Genomic DNA, 21,878 nt, shown 5'->3' with positions numbered 1-21,878 from the left:
GAAAATCTATGTGATCTTGGGTTAGTCAAAGATTTTTAAAATATGACACTAAAAGCAAAACCCATAAAAGAACAAATTGATAATTGGGACTTCATCAAAATTAAAAACTTTTGTTCTTCTTAAGAGAATGAAAAGACAAGCTACAGCCTGGAATAAAATATTTGCAAAACAGGCATCTTGGGACTCATATCCAGAATATATAAAGAACACTCAATAAGGAAACCAAATTTTAAAATTGGCAAAGATTTGAACAAACAAAGAAGATACAGATAGCAAATAAGTACATGAGAAAATGGCTAACATCGTTAGTCACAGGAAATGTAAAATAAAACAAGGAGATGCCATTCACACCCACTGAGATGGCTAGAATTAGAGACTGAGCTAGCATATGTTGCTGAGGACATGGGGGAACGGGCACTCCCACACGTGAGGGGAATTGGAGGATAGTACAACCACTGTAGAAAACAGGTGAGAAGTTTCTTAAAAAGTTAAACAAACACCTATCAAATGACCCAGCCATTTCACTCCTACATGTCTGCCCACAAGAAATGGATACCATGTCCACACAGCCATGTTCATAGCAGTTTTATTTGTAGACTCTCAAGGATGAGCCTGCTCCGACAACACCTCCTCCCTGTGGTCTGGGGGCCCAGCTCCTCAGAGTGTTGGACATCATGTGAGGCAGGTGACCTGCCTGGCACAGGGTTATCCCATTTGGGAACAGCCTCCTGCTGGGTGTACTGCATGGAACCCCCTTAGGCCTCCCCAAATTGCTCCTGGACTCCTGCTGCCACCCAACAGGCCCATCATACCTCAGAGATCCCATCTCCATGGTGGGCTGGCATATCTCAACCCCAGCCTGTCCCAGACCTTCCAAAGCCTCTTTCCAGAGATTAGATTGAGAGCCTCCTATCTAAGGCCCCTTTTTTCACAGTCTTCATCTTATGTTAGGAATCCTGTTGGTTCTTCCTTCAAAATGCCTCCAGAACTCATGCTCCCTGTCCTGGCCCCCCTTTCAGCAGTGCCTGCAGCTTTCAGAGCCTGTACCCTGTCGTGTTACCTGCACCAGCTCAGGTGCAATACTCTGGCTCCAGCTGCCCCTCTGTCTGCTATTCTCAGTCCAGGCACACGTGGGCTACAGCTTCTTAGGCCCACCTTGCCTCACATTTAACCTTGCACTTCTGACGCCTTCTGCATCACTGGGTCTTTCTCATCAGTCATCTATTGCTTTCTAAGGCACTTACCTTGTCTACTGACCACCCGCTGCCCTCATGCTGATGGCGGTGCTCAGAGAAAGACCTGTGTCCACCACATTCTTGCCACTTCTCAGGCCCCAAGAAGTGGCTGGTATGTAGCCAACATGTCCTGTGAATTGCATGGCTTTAAACTGTCCGGTGTGCAGTGACTAGGCGCCGCTATGCCATGCTCCTAACCTTGACCAGGCAATTCCTGGTGGTGATGGGAGCATGTCCCGGAGGCCTAGGCATACAAGGCAAGCATCTGAGGTCTGGTGGAAGTTTGGGCAGACAGAAAGGGGGCTCCTGCTGATAGGCAGGTGTGGGGGACAGACCATCCAAGCCATTGCATGCTTGATGGGTTCTGGGAGAGATGTCTCTGTCTGCCCATGAGTCTCCCTCTGCCAGGGGCCTGTGTCCCAACTAGGGCTTTAGCGTGTAGAAGGGGCCATGGGCTCACTGAGGTGAGCAAATAGACAGTTTTGTGAAAGAGTGAGATGTACATGCTGGGAAGTGGCTGGGGTCACCGTGTGCGGCCTGACCTCCCACGCCCATGGAGGCAGTGAGATAGGCTGTTTCCACAAGTTAGAAATTGTACTTTGTAGTCAGGGCAAGAACAGAGTTTTCATTATATCATTTTAAGTAGTTTTTCAAAAGTAAAACTAGAAAGACCTGTGCAAGCCAAACATTTAAGAAAGGATTGGGAGAGAGGGGACAACGTATTAATTTGTGTGAGAATGAATTAGCTTCTCTAGATAGCAGGTGGTCTCTGAGCCAGGTCTGATGAGTGTGTGACCAGGCGCGTGAGCACGTGTGTGCGCAAGGGGGGCGGGTCTGAGCGAGGGGCATATACAGGAGCCAGAGCCAGTGGGGGCAGCCCATGACATTTATTGAACTCCGACATGGTGCACTGGCGCTTCCTGGCCAGTCCGAATCCTCCAACCACCCGGAAGCTGCCCAAGGCCCATGTGTGGCCTCCCCATACATAACATCTCCGTGAAGTCAGAGCCTAGCACCTCCTTCATCCCACTTCTCAGGTCAGGTCCTGGCACCTGCTTTTCCTTCCCTTGGAATAAGGGAAAGGGTACAGCATGAGACCTGCACAAGACCTGCATGGACACGTGGACAAGACAAGCAAGGGTACGAGGGGAAACAAAGTCAGCAGGTGGGGCCAGGTGAGAGAGAGGCAGCCACAGGTCTAGATGGATAAGGAGAGGATGACTAATAGGAAGTCCTGTCAAAATGTTAAACCAACTCTTAAAACAGTTACACTGACACTAAGGAGCAATATTTCTAAAATGTCACAGATGGGAATGCCCCCAAGCACTGAACATAATAAGCGCTGCATGCGGACACATGAGAAGACTGGAGCAGAAGTTACTGAATGCACAGTCAGGGACAGGCCTGGAGCTCACAGACAGCTGTAGATATAGACTTGCTTTGTTGGCATGTGTACCTCTATAGACCATTTTGTTAGTAAAGAAAACCTCTATTTGTATTTGTGACACAGGGTGGGCTGTCTGTACAGAGCGTGCGAGCCACATGGACACCAGGGTTCGCAGTGTGGAAGATGCTGGGCAGGATTAGAGCGCGCCCATCCCAGTGACCTCAGACGTCAGCCTAGAAGAGAGGCACAGGGAGACAGGTTACAGCATTCTCACAAAATGAGGTCAGACAGGAAATGTATTGCCCTGTGGCATCTCACAGCCTTGGCATCTATCTCCCTCCTGTCTGGGATAGTTAGTCTCAGGTCTCTGCTCAGTAGCTTGATCTGGAGACCAAAGGCCAGCAGAGGGAGAAGGACCCACCAGGGGCTCCTGTGCTTGTCATCATATCAGGGGCACGATGAGAACCACCAGGACAATCTTAGGCCACCACAACCATTTCCACAGCAAACACTCAGCTAGGGACATCTGAGTCACAATGTCCACAGGGGCTGCTTCCCTGTCCTCCTGAGCGTCCCTCCAGCCCCTTCAACATTGTGGGGTAGGGAGGAGGGTCTGGTCACACTGTGTTTTCCAATGTGCCAGGTGAGTGGCCCAGGCATGGCCAGGAGAGTTGTCACTGCTCTGGGCTCCTTACCATGTGCCCTGGCCAGGTCGCAGGATTTCACCTCCCACCGCGTGTAACTTTGAACCCTCGCAGAGTACCCTCATGCACTTTTCTGCAAGTGTCTGGGTTGAGAGGTCTTTAAAATCACATGATATGTGAGAGAAGAATGACTTAATAGTAACATTTCTCTGAAACTACACATCCTTTATGCTAAATTTCAAATAACCTGGGTGTGTGGCTGACCCTAGGTCCTAGATGGCATAGTCACTGCCTTCCTGAAAATACTCTTGCCTCTAATCACCTAGCCCTTCACTGAAGATCCTTCAGGGTGAAAGGCCAAGTGCAAAAGGCCTCGTGTGTGTGGAGACTCAAGCATCTTCCATGACTAGGCCTAGGCAGGGAAGAGAAGCCCCGAAGGAGGCACATTCCACACCCAGGGCTAGCCAGTCTCTGAGTGTCTTAGGCACTGAGCAGCACTCACCTGGCATTGATGAGGTATTGGGCAAGGCTGATGTTGGCTGGGGTCCCTGTGATGGTGATCTGGCGCTCTGATGACCCTTCTGTGGCATTGGCAATTTTTATCTGAGCTCCAGACATCTGTCGAATTTCATTGATTTTGGTCCCTTGGCGTCCAATAATACAGCCTATTAGCTAGAAAAAAGGACAGAGGAATTTCTTAGAGAAGAGCCCATGGCAGCCCTGAGCAGAGTGTGCAGAGCCCTGGGGGAAGCTTGTGGGAATGGCCCAGCCTTGGTCTCCACCCCACACCATCAGCTCCTTGCTTCCAGGAGGAAGAAACACTGTCTTCCTGTGGGAGGGATAGGAGGGTTGTGAGCCATCCTGACACATCAGGAGACCAGAGAGTCACATGGTTGCCATTTGCCCATTGTCCTTTGAGAGCTCAGAGGCCAAGTGCCAGCACCAAGGCTAGGGCCATGCTGATACCTTCTGGGCTGGGTCCTCAGAGCAGTGGGATGTTTGTTTGAAGCCAGAGTAAAACTTTCTGCTGCCTGAAACCTTTTTTGATAAACTTGAGTGAAATTCTGAGGACATGTCAATTGTTCCCTTTCCTTCCCATCCTGTAATCTCTGTATAAGGATGGATACAGTGGCCTCTGAAGGAGTATACAGTACTCAGGAATGAAACAGCCAGAAGTACAAGAGCCAGGACCTCCTTAGGACACAGGACACCACATGTGGGGCCAGATTGCAGCCTGAGGTCCCTGCTGTATATGGCAGTCCAAGTCCATGGGCAGAACTGAGTCCCTTCATTCACACGGGGGTGGCCGATGAGAGCTCTGAACATGAGCAGAGAAAGAAAAGACCAGACAAGTGGGGCCTGGGCAGTTGGTTTCCTATCCACCTCTCATGTAGCAGCCTGGATGGTGGTGTCAGCACTTCCTGTTCTTGTGTCAGCAGCAGCAGGTGCAGGGCTGGAGGAAATCCATTTCCAAATGAGTGAAGTGACTCTGAACCTGCGAGATGACAACAGCTCACTGGGGACACAAGTGCACCTCAACTAGCTCTTGTCCCTGATGTGACTTCAAGCATCTCAGTTCAACTCATCTGTAAGGACATCTCTGTTTCTCTCCTAGGTTAGACCAGCTGCCTCACTAGACCTTAACACAGTCTCTCCAACTGTCCAGACAAATTTCACCAAGCTGTTCAGCTTTCTCCACCTCCTGCCCAAGTCCCCCCAACTCCACTCACATCTCTCCAGGCTCTGCTCACCCACTGCTGGGCTCTGCCCACATCTCACTGGCTGCACCCCTTACTCTGTACCTGGCCCTGGGTCAGGGAGAGTGACTTCCACAGATACCAGCCTGAAATCCCTGACTGGCTCTTCCCTGGCACCCTCCCACTGGCAGAGAACTCCTGAGGGCTCTTTTCTGACCAGGGCCAGTCAAGACAGCTGACGGGCAGCAGCACTGGAGGAAGAATGTGGGGCAGCACTCCACTCGGGAAGGCCCGCCTGAACTTCCCACCCTGACTTGGTATGTCCTCCCGCTGCCTTCACACCTTCCTCGGCCACTAGAAATGGAATGTGTGGAAGTCCACTTCCTTTGCACTTCAGTGTGAGTGGCCCTGCTCAGCCCTTCTTGGCCTATTTCTGCTCCAACAAAAGCTGATCTAAGGCAGATTTCCTCTGTGTGCCCCCCTCCTACATTCTCTTAACATGTTTGTCTTTCGTTTTTTCTTACTAAAAACATTCACACCCACACCTCTCTTCTTCCCTGCCCTCAGGGCATTTCCCTTCCCTGAGATTTCACACCCTGAGCTGCTCCCCACCCCTGACATGGAACATCTCTCTTCCAGATAAAACCGTGCAGTCTGAGTGCCAATGAGAAACCACAGCTGTCAGCACAGCCCCCAACACCGATGCTGGCTGAGCATAAGGCTCCTCTAAGTAGCTATAGGGGATGTGACAAGTCACAGGCCTCTGTAATCTGGACAGGAGGGCAAAGCCCTCATAAGCTCTCCCCTGGGCTTCTCTGGTTCCCCAGGCCCCCTGGACATTCAGTCCAGAGACCAGCTCTCTTCTAAGCCTTTCGTGCCTCCCTTGGACATTTAAAGAAAGATGACAGAGGTACTCTCAGATAATGCAGTCCCCTCCTAACCAGATTTCCAAGCCAAACCCCACAGGAACCACGGGAGCACATCTACCCTAGCACACTTCTTGCAGCTGCCTGTGTGAGCCCTTAGGTTCCCTGTCCCAGGCACAGTGACAAGAGCGAGGCAAGCTGTGCAACAGGCAGTGAGGGCACAGTGGTGACCATCAGAGATAGAGCCCAAGGTTGCCAGTTGCTGGGAGCAGCTCCTTGCAGGGCTCTTAGTCCTGACCCAGCCTGGGTTGCCACGGCCATAAGTGCAGGCTGGCCATGTTGTGGACCCAGTGTGTCAGTTAGGGTATCACATTTATTGCACTGTTCAGTGTTCCTTTTTGCAGGTAAGTCATGGTGACATGTAGGTTTCGGCACCATTTTCCTTTGTCTGATTTAATTTTGACCAAGAGACAAAGATTGACAAGATGATAAGCAAGTGTCCCAACAGATACTCGTTCTAGTTGTTCTTTTCTCTCCAGGGTGACAGGAAGTCCTGAGGCCACACATCCCCTGCATGAGATCCTTTGCAAGGAAGGGCCAAGGAATGGGCTCTTCAGGGCACACTGGGCCCAGAAGGCGTCGTCCTTCTGAGGAGCTCCCCTAGCAGGAGGATGGCAGCCATGCACTGGGAGAGGACCCAGGAAACGGGCACGTCAGCTCTCCACACAAGCTTATCTCCTTGCTTGTTAGATTCATTTCAGTTTTAAAACAAGAACCCGGATTAGAGCGGGATACCTGGTGTTGGTGAAAAGGTGGTTTAAGGAAAGGCTACAAGGCAGGAAGCCCACAGCAGAGTAGCGACTTGCACGTATTGTGTGGGTGAAAAGACTTGGTAGGCTGCCCAGAGTCGCTGCTTGAGGACCAGCCACAGTGGGAGGACATGTCTGCAGCCCTTGAAAGCAGAAACATCATCCTGTGCAGGAGTCTGTCCTGCAGCTGCACAGGGTTCCTGACGAGAGTGGTCTCTTCTGGAGGGCTCTCCCGTCCAGCTGCCCATCTCTTTCCTGTGGGTCATCTACTGAAGGAAGAGGCAGGATTTCTTGCCCGGCTGGTGAGAGGGGCAGAGCAGTGAAGGTTACTGAGGGCTGTGGTCCTAGGGCAAGGAAGTCCAAGTCCCCCACATAGCAGCCTCTCTGTGTTGTTCAGGGCAGCTGCCCCTCCAGCACACATGTCCCATATCAGCCCTGGTATCCTAGGTTGGGGATCCAAGTCAACATTCTTATATGATCCAAGGGTTCAGAGGATGATGTGGGAGGACTGAGCCTGACAGGAGCTCAAAAGGCCACTGCTTCAGAGTCCAGGCATGTGGATGCCAGATCCAGGAATCCAGACAAACCTGTGACATCCCCATATCCTGCAGACTCACAGAGAACCCCAAACCCTCCAGAGACTGAGGGAGCATGGGACAGGGCCACTCCAGAGCATCCTGGGCCACCATTCTTCAAGGGCCAATCCTGAAGCAGGGCAGTGCCTTCACATGAGGTCAGCGGGCCTTGGCTTCCCTGCCAGCTCTGGCATCTAAATTCTACATAAACCTGGAAGTGCCCTATTTGTTTGTTTTTTTTCTTATATAGTACCTCTGGGGCTTTTATGGACCATCAACTGCTTAACATGAGAAGAGATGGGCAGGTTATAAAGTGAGGACAAGGGGGCTCTGGCATACTCACATCATTGGGAATGGTGAGCTCATGAGTGCTGGCCGGGGGGCTGGCATCCAAACCTGGGCACACCAATGGTACATGGTTAGGCTGGTGGAAGGCTGCTCACATCACACCCCAGTGCCCAGTCCATGCTAGGGCCAGGGGCTGGCCCAAGGGGTAGGGTCAGTGCAGCTGGCGGTCAAGGGCTTTGTGAGCTTTTTGCTCAACTGCAATGCAATTCCTGCTTCTCTCAAAACAAGGAAAATAAAACCCAGCAGAATGATGTTTTACTTTTTCATTTTGGCACATCATGTGGAGGGGCATCTCTTGAAGCCTTTCTCAGACACGCAGGAAACTCCATGCTAAGCAGCTCTTGGGATGTGGCCATGTCTTAGGGACTGCATGGAGTACCCAGGGCACAACCCTGCATGGTCCCTGTCCTCCATGAGTTCCCTGTCCACTCTGCTCCTCTCTCTCCCTGACTGAACACCCCACTGGTGTCAGCTGTCTCTCATTACCCTCTGACCCTATACTATACAGCCTGCTTCAAGGCCAGTGGGCAGTTCTTCCAGCCTGTGCATCATTGATTCTAAAATAGACTGCCGGGCCACTGAAGACTGCATGGGTTCCTATGTTGGAGATGAAGACACAGGCCTAATTTGTCACCACGCCTCAATCTTTATTGACAAATCTCTCAGCTTAGGATCTTCCAAATCAAGATAGCTCTTCAGAGTTCAGGACAAGATCTACTCTTGTTTGACAACAAAACACATAGGGGGACTGTAGTAGGGGAACCATGGGGACAAAGGATAAAGGCTCCCTATATCCAATCCTTCCATCTCTTTCTCAGGAGACATCTCAAACCCAAAGTCCACAGCTAAAACCCTGTTATTCTCTCCCCATGGTACTGGCATCTTGGGTCCTACAGATCAGCCCCGACCCTGAAGCCAGGGTCTTCTCCCTGCTTCTCTCCACCTATAGCTAAGTGGACCAGACCACTACACAGACTAGGCTCATGTACCTTCAGAATATTCTGCAACCTGAGCCTTCTTCCCATCCCACATTGGTTGCTTCCTCTGTTCTTGCCTTTCAGTCTAATCTCTATATAGCCCAGAGCCCTGGTCGGCAAACTGCGGCTTGTGAGCCACATGTGGCTCTTTGGCCCCTTGAGTGTGGCTCTTCTACAAAATACCATGGCTTGGGCAAGTCTATTTTGAAGAAGTGGTGTTAGAAGAAGTTTAAGTTTTTAAAAATTTGACTCTCAAAAGAAATTTCAATCGTCGTACTGTTGATATCTGGCTCTGTAGACTAATGAGTTTGCTGACAACTGGCCCAAAGAGATCCTAACAAATGCAGGTCAGATGCTTTTAATACTCCAAACCCATCAAGGGTTCCAGCATCTTCTCTGTGCCCCTAGGATGCGCTCCATGCTCTCCAACCCCAGACCTGGAGCTAGCCTGTGCACATTCTCACCCCTACCTTCTCACAGCCCATACCCTTCTTCCTGCTTCTTCCTCTATGGCACTGGTGTCCCCAACATCAGATGCACTGTGGCCATCTGTTTCGTTGCCATGAGTGACCCTATGAGGGCGGGACTGTCCTGGGGACCCACCAAGTATGGGCACTCAGGTGGCAGGTACTGCATGAACCAATTAATCCTAAATTGTCTGTTATTTTTCTTTTGTAGCTAAATCAAGAGTTTCTGTTGTTTGTCTTCTTTTAATAAGGGTATTTTCACTATGATTATTTGGTTGTTTAACCATCTATACACATTCCATAAATTGTGACATTTAAAATGCATTTAAGAGATTTCCTTAGTCCTGAGTCCTACACAGGAACTCCTAACAGCCTGGTTTGGGATGGACATAAAGGCACAAGTCATATTTGTTTAACTTGGTATATTTTGATCGAGGGAGGAAGGTATCAGATTTGTTTAAAAGAGGAAAATAAAATTCAACTAATAATGTAAGAACACATTATTTAAAACTTGCATTCCTGTCAGGGCTCTGTGCCCAGGCATGAGTGTCTCCCTCCTGAAGTAACACCCCCACTGGGCGAAAGGAACAATGCTTCCCCAACATAGCCCGAGCCTGCTTTGGAAACAATGCTGACATCAGCCATTTAGGGTCCTGTCAAACAAGCCAATGCCTCTCATGACTACCTTGCTTATCCTACTGTGATGGGGGACAACATGTGAGTGCATGTGAATGTATGCAAGTTCTTATGTGCATGAGAGTGAATGGATTTCAGGTCACCTGAGGCCTTGGGAAGGAGGTCGTCACAGATAGGAGTAACCCCATCCCTGAGGCCTGAAGGGGAGGGACCCTGGGGGAAGGTGAGGACTGAGTATTCTGGGCAAGCCAGGTTCTATGGTTCACCAGGTCATCTCCAGGAACATTTGCTGGGTAATTATAGAAAATCACGTTATAAACTGCTAAGGGCTATACAGACACACGTGTATCACCCAGATATTAATCTTGTAAGGGCTGATATCCATTCCATAATAAAAATATTCCATAAATATTTTCTTTTTTTCATTCATTAAATTATTCATTAACTTAAATAAAGGCTACACCAGGGTGGAACCCATCACCAGTGCATGAGGCATCGAAGCCACTGTCTCAGCCTCAAGACACCCGTGAGTCCCAGTGGGCATAGCTGGACACAGACACCAACTGTGGGAAAGTCTTGGGGCTTCATCCAGCCTCAGCTGTGCCCTGGGGCTCAGAACATACCACTGGGGTGACAGCCAGCACCACTGGAAATACTCTTCCCCTGTGTCTTCCCTTTAGAGCCAGACACTCGTTCTTCTGCTATGACCCAGGATTTCAAAGGGATGGGAGAGTGCGCAGCGACCCCCTCATAGGAAACCCACTATGCCAGGCTACAGGCTTCCAGTGACCACACTGCTCCTTGCACTGGGTAATGGGGTGTATAATCTCTGTTTTGCCCTGTGGTGTCCCAGCACAGTTTTAATTAGATTCAGAAGGGGTGCCCAGAGTGCTCTTATCCATGAGAGTGTCCTCCGGCCTCCCAGGAAATACCTTTGGGGAAGACAAACATCATAGTAAAGTCTGCACTACAGGCCCCCACTAGGAAGAGAAATGACAACAGCGATGGTGACTCTGCCATGTTCGGGACTTCGGCAGCTGTGCTCTGGAGCCCATGACCCACCACAACAGTGTCCGAACAGTGTCCCAAACAAAGGCTGGGAACTGCGGTTGTGACTCTGGTGTGGGCTCTGGCTCCATGGCACGGGCCTCCCTTTGCCGAGGAGTTGGCTGCCCCCCCTCCCGGGTCATACCCAGGCCTCCACTGTCCACTAGAGTGCTTTGTTTTACCTGACGACGGGCCCATCAGATTTTGAGCTTCTTCGGAGGAGTGTAAAGGCAGCTTTTCTCCTGGAGAGCAAAGAAGAAACAGATTTTAATATTTTGCCCTCAAGGAGATAAGCAAGGTCACTTCAACTAGGGAAGCTCAAAATCTGACTGGTGCATGGCAGACCAGCATGCCTGGTGGACTATCACCAGCCACAGCTGCCAAGCCAATGCTCAGTGTGTCATCAGAATGAATCTATCCCTGCTCCTGTGCCCAGAGGGGAGATGAGGACCACTGTGCCCTGGGCTGGGGACAGGCTTATCCCAGGGGCAGGACAGTGCCGCCCTGGATGGGTGCCAGTCCTGGGACGTGCACTGGCCTGCAGAAGAACATCCCTATATGCTTGTTTGAGCCTCCACTCCTGGAGAGAACAGGCTCCATGGCTGGCCCGATGGGTGCATCAGCTGAAAGGGCCCCCCACGATGCCTGTGGGCAGCGCAGAACAGCTCCGTATCCTGGAGGGGGCCGATGTCCCTTCACAAGACGGCCAGCTGTGAGGTGACTAACTCACCTTGGGAGACACACAGGTCTCCCGCCTGGCCCTCAGCAACGTGCACACTGCAGCGTGTTAACACATCCTTGGCATTCACAACTACAACTGTACCTGCTCTGTCGCTGCCCTGAATAAAGTCAGTTCAGAAAGAGAAAGTCCCCAGGTGAGAAGAGGAGGTCAGAAAGGGCAGCTGGGTACGTACCGGGGAAAGCGGGGTTGGTCTGTCCGAGGGGAGGAAAGGGGGTTTGCTGCATGGCCAACTGGTGGAGCTTGGTCAACTGCTGGGGGTAGGAGGGACATGAGAGCTAAGAAGGTTATTGTCATCGAGTACAAGTCACACCAAATTAAAAAGGCAGTAACAGAACTCTACAAATAGATACAAAGAGAGGCCATGCGGACACATGGCAGACGCAGTGGAACTCAAGGACTTGGCCTGGGAAAACCAATGGACTGTTGTAGGCAGGAGCATTGAGCTCCTTTCCTCTCCTTGGCTCCCTGGTAGCTCTGGTCTGAACCAGCAGGACTATTCCAATCACATGGGCCTGGGTGAAAGAGCGACCCCAGTCCAGTGTGGAGGCTGCTGGGCCCCTGGGTTTCACAGGGAAGGTCTGAGAACCACCAAACTTTAAGTTGGACGTCTTAAAGTTTTCAGTCATGCTGTCACTTGGAGCTCATGTGCATCTGTAGGGAACCCATGTGATGCTCCCTTCTGCAAACCTGCCCTGCCCCAGCCCTGCCTCATACTCTAAGATTATAGGATGTAGTACTGGAAGGTTCTGTGGAGGGTGTGCGTAAGAGCACCCAGAGGCCTCCCTGTCCGTGCACCCACTATGTCTGAGCAGGCGGCTACCTGTTCCCCATCTTCAGCCACTAGAATATGGGGGAAGGGGCTTTGAAATGCAATTTAGTTATTTTATCTGAGTCTCATTTTTTAAAGTGAAAAGTAAACATAAAAAAGGATAAAGATAAATGTGATGAGACTTGGCCACACTTGGGAGCCAAAAGTGGTGGCTGCATCCTCTCCCCACTTCGGAGATGTTGGGGTTGGACACTCTCATGCCTGACTGGGACACAGAGCCCAGGCCTCCAGCAGCCTTGGAGGGTGGGTTAATACATTCTAGGAACTGTCCTCAGACCCCAGCCTTTTCCAAGCAGGAAGACCAGCCCAAATGCTCCAAGCACAGCTTCCAGAGCTGACCCCGGCATCATCAAGAGGAAGAACAGGGGCCTCTGGAAGTCCCTCAGAGGCCAGGAGGTGGGGGCCTTCAGGGAGCAGAGCTGGTGTTCCCAGGTAACATGAAGATCTGACGTGGTGCCCACATTTGTCTCATCTGAAATCCTGCAGCTCCTCAAAAATGTCTCAGGAAAACAGAGACTGTGCACTTGGGTTTCTTCTTCTTCTTTTTTCTTTTTTTTTTTTTTTAAATATATTTTATTGATTTTTTACAGAGAGAAAGGGATAGAGATAGAAAGTTAGAAACATCAATGAGAGAGAAACATCATTCAGTTGCCTCCTACACACCCGTCTACTGAGGATGTGTCCGCAACCAAGGTACATGCCTTTGACCGGAATCGAACCTGGGACCCTTGAGTCCGCAGGCCGACGCTCTATCAGCTCTATCCAATGAGCCAAACCGGTGAGGACTGTACTTGGGTTTGATATCCCAGCACCTACACAGACCAGATCTTGGGGCCATGGACTAGTGGTTTTGCTGCTGGCCCACTGAGCCAGGCATGCTCTTCTAACAGTTTAGCTAGCACTAAGATAAACGCCAAGTGCCCCTTCCCAGTGCATGGAGAATCATCGCTGCCCCCAGACGATGCCTACCCCAGAGCTTGCTGTTCCATCCTTGTCCTTGAGCCCTGTGGGGCCGCTTGTAGGGACAGGGTGGACTGGGCTGTTAACTGGCCACCTACTGCTTCCAAAGGTCAGGGTCCTGGTGTGAAGAGGAGTGTGGTCCTCAGCTATAGCCTGAAGCTGGGCCACAATCAGCATGTGGCCACCTGGTCACACCTTTGAGGGAGATTCCTGGCCCTGTGAGCCATTGGGATGCAAGTGGTCTGTCTTCCTAGGCTGCTCCTGCAGCATTAACATTATGGAGCTGTCCAATTTCCTCCCTCCCTCCCGGACATTCTAAGTGCATCTACAATAGAAAGCAGCCTGTACCACTCTCAGATGTCTCCCTGTCTTCTAGGGTGCTCCCTGACCTGCAGCACTTGGGTGGGCTTATTCAGGAACAACTGGCCACATTCCAGACCCCAAGAGGCCACCCCAAACACAGTTATTGGTCCTGAGGAGAGAAAGTTAGGGGATCTGGTGACCTGGGGTCAGATTCAGTTTTAAGAGTTCGCCATCGATGGAGTGGTGCTGGTCAAGGCCAAGCAGGGGCTGGGTCTGATGGTTACCTACTGCCTTGCACATATGCCCCGTGATCTAACTTCACTAGGCACAGAGTGCCTGAATGGATAGACACCAAAGCCCCTGAGAAAGGTGCCAGGAGAGCATGTCCGTGAGACATTATCACAGAACAAGTGATGAGATTTGGCTGCAACTCATGTGCCTCAGGCAAGATGCTAAGAGGCCAAGGGACCCTGCAGAAAAGGGGCCTGAGAGTCTGTTGCACAGCTGGGCAGCCTAGCAAAGGCTCCTCTTTCCAGGGACATGAAAGTACCTTATAGGAAGACAGCAAACACCCAAAGGCATCCTGGGGTGTGAAGGCTAAGGAGTGCACGAAACCACTCTTGGCCTCCTGAGGACTTAACTGCACCGGCGTGATCCTGCAAACCCCACTCCCACTTGATGGACTGGGGAAGTGCAGCTGTGTCCTGTGTACAGCAGGTCACATGGAGTCACAGGGACATTTGGAGGGGGCTGTGCTCAGGGAGAGTTCACACTAGGCCTAAGGCTTCCTCACAAGGAGGTAACTACAAGTTCCCAGGGTGCTAAGAAAACCCCATTTCTGGAGACAACAAATGTAAAATTGGAGAGCGAAGGCCAGCTCAGTCTGTCTCAGGGCAGGCAGTCATCAAGGACAGGGCATGCTGGCTCTGACCAGGACTGGGATTTCCATGCAGACACAGTGCACATGGGTAGTGGGCTGGTGTGTGACCAGCCCCTTGGGGGCTTGTCCTTCCCCAGGGGGTGGGGGGTGGAGGAGGCTAGCAAGGAGCCTAAAAAGCCCTGATAGAATGCTCTTTGCTCCTGTTCTCCTACTTTACCCCTGTCACCTGCTCATGTGCTCATGGCCAGGCTGGCATGCTCCCATGAGGATAGGCCCTCTCCTATGTCCCTGCATCCCCAAGAGTGCACAGCTGTGCATTGGTCAGTGGGAAGAATGGGGTTCTGGAGGCAGGAGAACATGCCTGAGTTGGCCACAACCCTGACAGCTCTGTGGAGGCAGGCCCAGCTGGTGTCCATGGGCCACCCTTTCCATTTGTAAGGTGGGGGAACCCACACATGTAAATGGCAGGCTGTGAAGTGCTGTCCAGTTTAATTGGGGCAGAGTCATGGAAACTACCAGGAGTTTTCCCACTCACTGTCCACAAGCTCCGCCCTTGGAGGCCCCCAGGTCTCTCTATTGCCTGCCCGGCAGTTGGAAGTGCATCAAGCACGCTCTGCTCCAAAGCCACCATGTGTGTTACAGGCACAGCTCCACTAGCACCCAGGACTCTGACATCCTGAGTTTAGCAATTCCCCCGGTAATGTACTTGCTGTTATGAAGCAAGGGCCACACCAGCAAAAAAATCCCCTCCCACTCACGCACGAGTGTAAAGTGACACCCTGAGGAAGTGCTGAACCAGTACCCACCGTGGTGCCTAGATAAACACCCCTGGTGAGGGGGTAATGGACAGATGTCAGCTGGAATCTCTCCACTAGGCTCTGCCCTTAGTCAAGTACTTCACCTCTTTGGGAGTTAATTTCTACATTCTCCATTTTTTTAAAGGAGGGAGCAGGACAAAGTGCTAAGGGGAATTCCCACTTTGAGAGTTATTTCTGTCATATAAAAAAATCAGACTTCTAGTTCCCACCAGTGCCTATAAATGATGAAGAGGGGAAAAAGAGGGGAGAGGAAAGGAACAGTGGAAGTACCATATTACAGATCTATCACTGTGGCTTGATGTTGTGTTACCTACACATTGTGTCAGAAGACAAATACTAAACACAGACAATTACTAAAATGTAAGTATCCATAAATAAACAACTCAAGAGTTATCACAAAACACACCATACAACTACCTTCCTTAGCAGGAATTGCACCCCTTTGGCAGCAGGATATGTACTTATGTCTCCTTTCTATAAAAATGCTTGCTTGTATCTTTTGCCCATTTTTCTATTGGGTTGATTTTGGTGATTCACAAGAACTCCATATGTATTTCAAACATTAATCCTATTTTAGTTACATCTGCTGAAAAGAACTCTTCTCCACTCACTTTATGGTGTCTTTAGAGAAACAGAATTTTTAAATTTAGTGTGGTTAAATTAATATTTTCTTTATAGCATATGTTTATATTTTAAGAAATCCTTCCCTGACCTGAATACAGAAAGATATTCTACTACATTTTTTTCTAAAAGTGCTACATTTATCTCTTGTGTTGAAGTACTTCATACATAAGGAGTGGTGTTTAGTTTAAGCTGTAAAAATCCATCCTGGCATCTGTCATAGACCAGGCTCCCTCACCCACACAGGTCAGATCAGACTCTCTGGTCGGATCCAATTGCCTATGGTCTATCCTTTCACCCAAACCACACTGTCTCAGTTAGGACCACCTTATGATAGGTCTTCCTATCATCACTAGGACAAACCTCCCTATCATAATCCTCTTCATGAATATACTGGTGATTCTTGGCCTTTGTGCTTTCATATAAATATTTAAAACAACCCGTCAAGATTTTGATTGCAATTGTACTGCGTTTTTGTACCTCAACATAATTAAGATACTTAGTATTCCTATCCATGAACATGGTATGTCTCCATTTATCCCATAAAGATAAGTTTTTTAAAAGTCATCTTTTAATTATTGATTTCAACTTAACTGCTTTCAGAAGAAAACAATTTCTGGTGTAATCATATTAAAGTGCTAAAATATAGGACGAGAGACAGAATGGGACAGTCACTGCACTGTCAGTCCAGGCTTCCAAGCTCTCTGCCTGGAGTCCTCGCTGCCTGACGCCAAAGGCAGGACATGTGGAAGGGGGTGGACAGCATCTGGGATTAGTGAGCAGCTGTCCTAGCACTCTAGTGGTCAACAGCTGTAGTCCTCCCGACATCCAGCAGTCTCTGTGCCTCTCCAGAATGTATAAGAGCAATAAGTTTGCAGAAAGATTCTGGTGAAAGGATGAGAGAACCTGGAAGGAAACTGGTGGCAAGATAGGTGGGAGGTATTTGATGACTCTTAGGGTAAATCAGAAAGTCTTCTTTAAAATTGGGCACAGAAAAAATACGTATAATTTAGTTCTATATGTCTGATTCAGGTAAGATATTAAGATACTAAAAGATGACTATAGTGTATGTGTCAGCAATTATGGTTGAAATATTTAAATGTGCATTCAGTTATATAATAAAATAAATTAGCATTTCCTGTAATTATTATATTTGAGTTCTAAAGAAATGAAACTTTTAAGATTACTACTGAATAATAAGCTCAAATTAAAAATGCCTTCCTAACTATCACAGTAATTTTATTTTTGTTTTGGTTGGATTATAAGTGATTGTCCAAGTCTTCAACATTGTGTACCTGCAAGAAAAACATTTACAAGTATAAAAGCTCCTCCTAGTCTGCTTTCAATATCTGCTTCCCATCCCACTGCTGGTTCAGAGAGCAGAATGTCCCCCACAGAAAGCCACCTGTTCCACGTTTCAACCAGTTTAAGCTAATCTGAAAAAAATAAAAAAACAAAACAAAAATAAATAAATAAACCAACCTGTCAAACTCCCCACTTTTAAGAGAAACTGAGAAAATCAGAAAATCACATGAAAACTGCAAAACAACTGATTGATATAAAAGTCAGTCAACCAAACCAATCAAAATCCCTCACCCTCACACAGGTGTTTATGCTCGCAAGTGGACATTTCAGACCAGAAATGCTTCTATGTCAGCTCAGAGCTTGAGCCCGGAGGCAACAGTTGTGAGACCACAGTGGGCTTGTGGGTCTGAGCATCGACTTGGTGCCCTTCACTAAAGGCCAGACCACTGTTGAGTTTTCCAGCTGCAAAAAGGTCAAAGAGCCAGGTCTTCATGCCTGCTGCTGCACACATTCGAATTTCTAAGGGCAAAAGGCTGCCTTGCCCCAGGTTACATGAAGGCTGTGCCATCCTAGAAACCAGGCTTCTTGGATCCATTCTGATATCCCGACCCCTCCACTAGGAGCATTCCATTAGAGGCTGTGGGACCTGCCCATAGCAGTGCCACTGACCCCACCTGGGCTCACACACAACCCTTCTCCCTGCATGGCACTCCTGCACATGGGGCCAGGCCAGCCCTCCCCTAGGTGCTAACATATGCCTCCCTTAGTCCCATGGGCTGTGAGCAAAGACAATGCAGGCAGGCATCACCAGCATCAGAAAGGTTCCTGGGCTAAGAGTGGCTCCAACCAGCTGTTGGGATCTCACAGATGCCCACTCTCATTTTCACAGGCAATGCCTGGGAGTATGAGACATCAATTTTTTTTAAAGCTGCTGATGGTTCTTTGGAGAAGACTGAGAAGGTTCACACCTGCACCCTCCACCCACCATGAGATCTAATTAAAATAAATTCATAGAAAGGTGAAGAGCATCCCAAATAACAGAGAATGTGGTAGGTGGGGATACCAATGGCAGGGCCAGGTATCAGCACATGTCCTCAAGGAGGAGGCTGAGGTGGCCACAGGCAGCTACAGCAGTGGTCTTGAGCAGGCAGGTGCAGGGACTGGAGTGAGACAGAGCTGTGCCCCGCTCCCCTCCACCAAGTTTCTACTTCACAAGTGGGGCCCTAACAGCACATCTGGGCAGGAGGAAGATGGCTTCCCAGTGGGGGCAGGCAAGTATGTCCATCACTGATTTAGAGTTACACTGTCCTCACTGCAGGGTTAAAACCAGGAACCTTTAAAAATAGCCATGGGGGTGTCATGAGTGGGGAGGGACTTCTCTTCACCACATCCCCTATCATTTAATTCCAATGTGTGCTGATTAATAAGGTGTTTTTTAAAAGAGAAAAACCATCAGTCTTTCTTTTCTACTTAATAGGAAATTTCTTTCAATGATGATGAACTGATCTCTGTACTTCCAATGCTTACTGTTACTTACTTCTTAAAAACTCTCTCCTGCCCTGTCTTTGCATCTTATTCAGATGACCCTCCCTCACCTGTACAACTCAAAGTGTAAGGGTTTGAAGAAAACCCCATGCAGGCTCGCCTGCCTGGAGACCCTCCCTGACAGGAACAGAGTCAGAGGATTTGAAGCTCGGCAAATGTGCAGGACAGTATAGAGAAGAAAAAGGCTTCTCAAAATTGGCTGCAGGTTTGCTCCACCTGCCAAAAGCAGCAAAACCAACAGCTGACCTTAGCCTCTTCTTTCCTTTTTCTTTCCTCTCTCCCTGCCCCCGCCTCCCATTTTTCCTGGCACAGCTAGTGTCTCCCTGTTTATCCACTATAGCTAAACCCAAGGAAGAAAACCCTTGTGCTCTCCATTGCTGCCCCATATCTTGGCCGTGAGAGTTGCATGCATCCCCCCTGGCCTCTAGGCCACAGGAGTTTAGGATGCTTCTTCCTGAAGTGAATTAGGATTGTCACTTTTCTCCAGCACTGATGTTACTAACCCTAGAATGAAACTAAGGCCTGTCACCATTGGCCTTCATACACATGTGGACCCTGTTTCAACTAGGGCTTCGAAATGGGAGAGTGTAGCTTCCCTGGGTGCTCAAATACCCTTTTCTGACACATCTCAGACTTGTTTAACAACACCGTCATCTCACTTCTTAGATGCTTGTAAGACACTGCTACCCCCGCCTATAGGGGGCGGGAAGGGCGCTAGTTTCAAGGCAGCTATCACCCGTCCCATGTGTGGAGGAAAGTCCCCACTGCAGCAACAACTAAAACAATTTGACATCAGGCCAAGTCCTCCACATGAATAGAATTAGTGCTAAGAGGTTAAAGGTTATTCAAGGTCATTTGGATACGACAGAGGTCAGGAACACTGAGAGAACGGTATTAATATTATTGAGTAATATTAATATTGTAGCAGTTCACAGCAACATGCAGGTGGTAAATGGTAACAAGAAAAGAAGGAAAGGCAAACAAAGTAAAAACTCACATCTGGGTGCGGGATGGCGTACTGTCCCTGGATCGTGTAGGCCTAGAGAGAGAAACACTGTCAGCTCGGGAAGTAGCAACCCTCCCCTGCAGAACAGACTTTCTCCTGGGTGAGACCGGCCCAAGCCACCTGTCCCAATCCTGTAGGACAAAGGGAAGTGAACTGGAGTCAAGCCTCGACAGCGTCCCTTGCTGGCTGTAGCTACAATCACACTCATAAGCCAGGGAGTTGCATCCCACTTCCTAGAGGCCTGCAGGAAGTCAAGTCATTGGGGAGAGAGGGAAATGACTTTTCCCTCAATGCTTCTAACTCCCATACCACCAGTTTCTTAAAAAGAAAAAAACTAAGAATGATCTGACCCCTGTTATAGTTTACTAATCATTAACCTTTTGAATATTTAACCAATCACGAGTACACATTTTTAGGAAATATTTATGCCAAGAAAAACAAACAAAAAAAGAAACCTTTAAGAGGTGACTCAAAACCAATTTTGCAAAAGCCAGATTAAGTAAGAAATGTACCCAAATCATTCAAAGATTAGCCAGTTCATCTTCTAACTTCTGAGGACAGGGTGGCTATTCTGACTTGAGAGGCAGCACACCCATGCCATAGCTCCAGGGGGACCAGGATGGGTCCCAAGGCCTCATTTGGTTTCAGTTTCACTAGCCTTCAAGACAGTGACTGGACCAGCCACAGCGAGTGTGAGGCCCTGAAGCCTCTCCCACCTGTTTCCTACACAACCCCCCCACCCCACCCCCGACAAACAGAGACGCCACCCACCCCACCTGCCTCAACAGTCTATGAACGAAGATGCTTCCAGAAACTCATGGTCAAAAAACAAATCACACAGAGTCAAGGGAGAGTAAAGACCAAAGACTACGCCTCGGTGACATGGAATGTGCACACCAGCCCCAGGCCAACCACACTTTACAGTCATGGGGTGGCTCAGGTGTGGAGGGACATGGCTTCTAGCACCTGGCCAACTGGGGCTCCCATGTCATGTCCTACATGCACATCTGATGCCCACTCATATGGGTCTCTGTGAATCAGAGGGAAACCTCAAGCCCATCCAAGAGTCACTTCCATGGACCTCCAGCTAAGGGTGGTTTCCAAGGTTCTGCCAAATGGTTTTTTGTTTTGTTTTGCATCCGATGAGTTTTTATCATAAACAGCATGGCTGTGAATTAAAGACCAGCCAGGGACCACAGGAGGAGAGGCCCTGGTCTGGCACTTCATGGGAAGTAAAGGAATCTTATCAGATAGAGCGAGAGTCCTGGGGAAAGGGCAGTGGGGTGCTGCCTGTGCTGTGCTGAGTCCACAGGAACTGTATCCACACCTCACTTGCAGGGTTTTTGGAGGTGCCATCAGGCCATAGTCCAGTGTGTCACCAAACATTCACTGAGGTGGGACACACTGCTCCCACAGAGCAGGCAGGGTGACAGGCCTGACTTGCTGCACTGTATCCCTGCATGTCTAAGTGGAACTGCACATGCATTCCAAGAGGGCAGGTCTTCGCCCTGACATCTTAAGTTTCTGACTCAGTTTCCCTTCACTTGGGTGGCTGTGGTCCTCAGTTCTGCTTAAACTGTTTATGCAGCTGACTACTCTCTCTGGAGAGAGGTAGAGGTAGACAGACATATCAAATGTTCGGTCGAGATGAAACCTGTGTCATCTGTCACAAGCTGGGGAAGTGGGAACTACCTCTCTGTAGTGGAGCACCTACTGGACAAGCTGTAACACCCAACCCCTCCCCACCCCCAAGACCTCCAGGGATGTGTCATGACCACAGGCAGGCCACCTGCAGGGAGGTGTATCTTCACACAGATAATTTAGGGTGATTCTCAGGCCACACATCTCTAAAGTCCAAGGACAGTATAGGGTCTGAATTTGGAGGGGACCCCTTGTTTAGTTAGGTCTCATTTATACCTTCATTTCTGAGTCTGTACTGTAGCTCCTCTGCCTCATTACCTACAGTATAGTGATGACTCTCATGTGGCCTTGCCCCTCCCCGACAGATGACCAGGACTGGCCACTGGCTGGACCAAACTGTCCCAAGGGCACAGGTGCTGAGTTAAGATGGACCGCCTGGCGATAGCCTCGGGACAGATGCTGATGATGGCGGTGACTGAGAGGTGGGCCGGCTGCCGTTGTTTTACAGGTAAGAAGATGAGATGGGTGGCAAGGTGCTGA

At 49.4% G+C, this 21,878-nt stretch overlaps 1 protein-coding gene across 15 annotated transcripts in view; it reads right to left on the bottom strand.

Annotated features, from left to right (window-relative positions):
* Positions 1-2,093: 2,093 nt before the first annotated feature.
* PCBP3 (poly(rC) binding protein 3) overlaps positions 2,094-21,878 on the bottom strand; it is a 188,045-nt gene continuing 168,260 nt past the window's right edge. For 6 of the 15 annotated variants that reach the window (XM_045585304.1, XM_036445828.2, XM_045585309.1 and 3 more), the window contains 6 exons: positions 19,689-19,730; positions 11,603-11,681; positions 10,871-10,930; positions 7,557-7,609; positions 3,769-3,938; positions 2,094-2,855 (listed from right to left, as the gene is read on the bottom strand). In XM_045585304.1, coding sequence (XP_045441260.1) covers positions 2,819-2,855; positions 3,769-3,938; positions 7,557-7,609; positions 10,871-10,930; positions 11,603-11,681; positions 19,689-19,730 — 441 coding nt within the window. In that variant the 3' untranslated portion in view covers positions 2,094-2,818. The remainder of the gene's footprint in view (positions 2,856-3,768; positions 3,939-7,556; positions 7,610-10,870; positions 10,931-11,602; positions 11,682-19,688; positions 19,731-21,878) is intronic. The other 9 variants (XM_045585306.1, XM_045585310.1, XM_045585314.1 and 6 more) reach the window with 4 other exon arrangements.

This window comes from Pipistrellus kuhlii, unplaced genomic scaffold (assembly GCF_014108245.1).
Source record: "Pipistrellus kuhlii isolate mPipKuh1 unplaced genomic scaffold, mPipKuh1.p scaffold_m20_p_2, whole genome shotgun sequence".
Classification (NCBI taxonomy): domain Eukaryota; kingdom Metazoa; phylum Chordata; class Mammalia; order Chiroptera; family Vespertilionidae; genus Pipistrellus; species Pipistrellus kuhlii.
The sequence above is the reverse complement of the archived record's forward strand: the minus strand, read 5'-3'. Positions and strand labels throughout refer to the sequence as shown.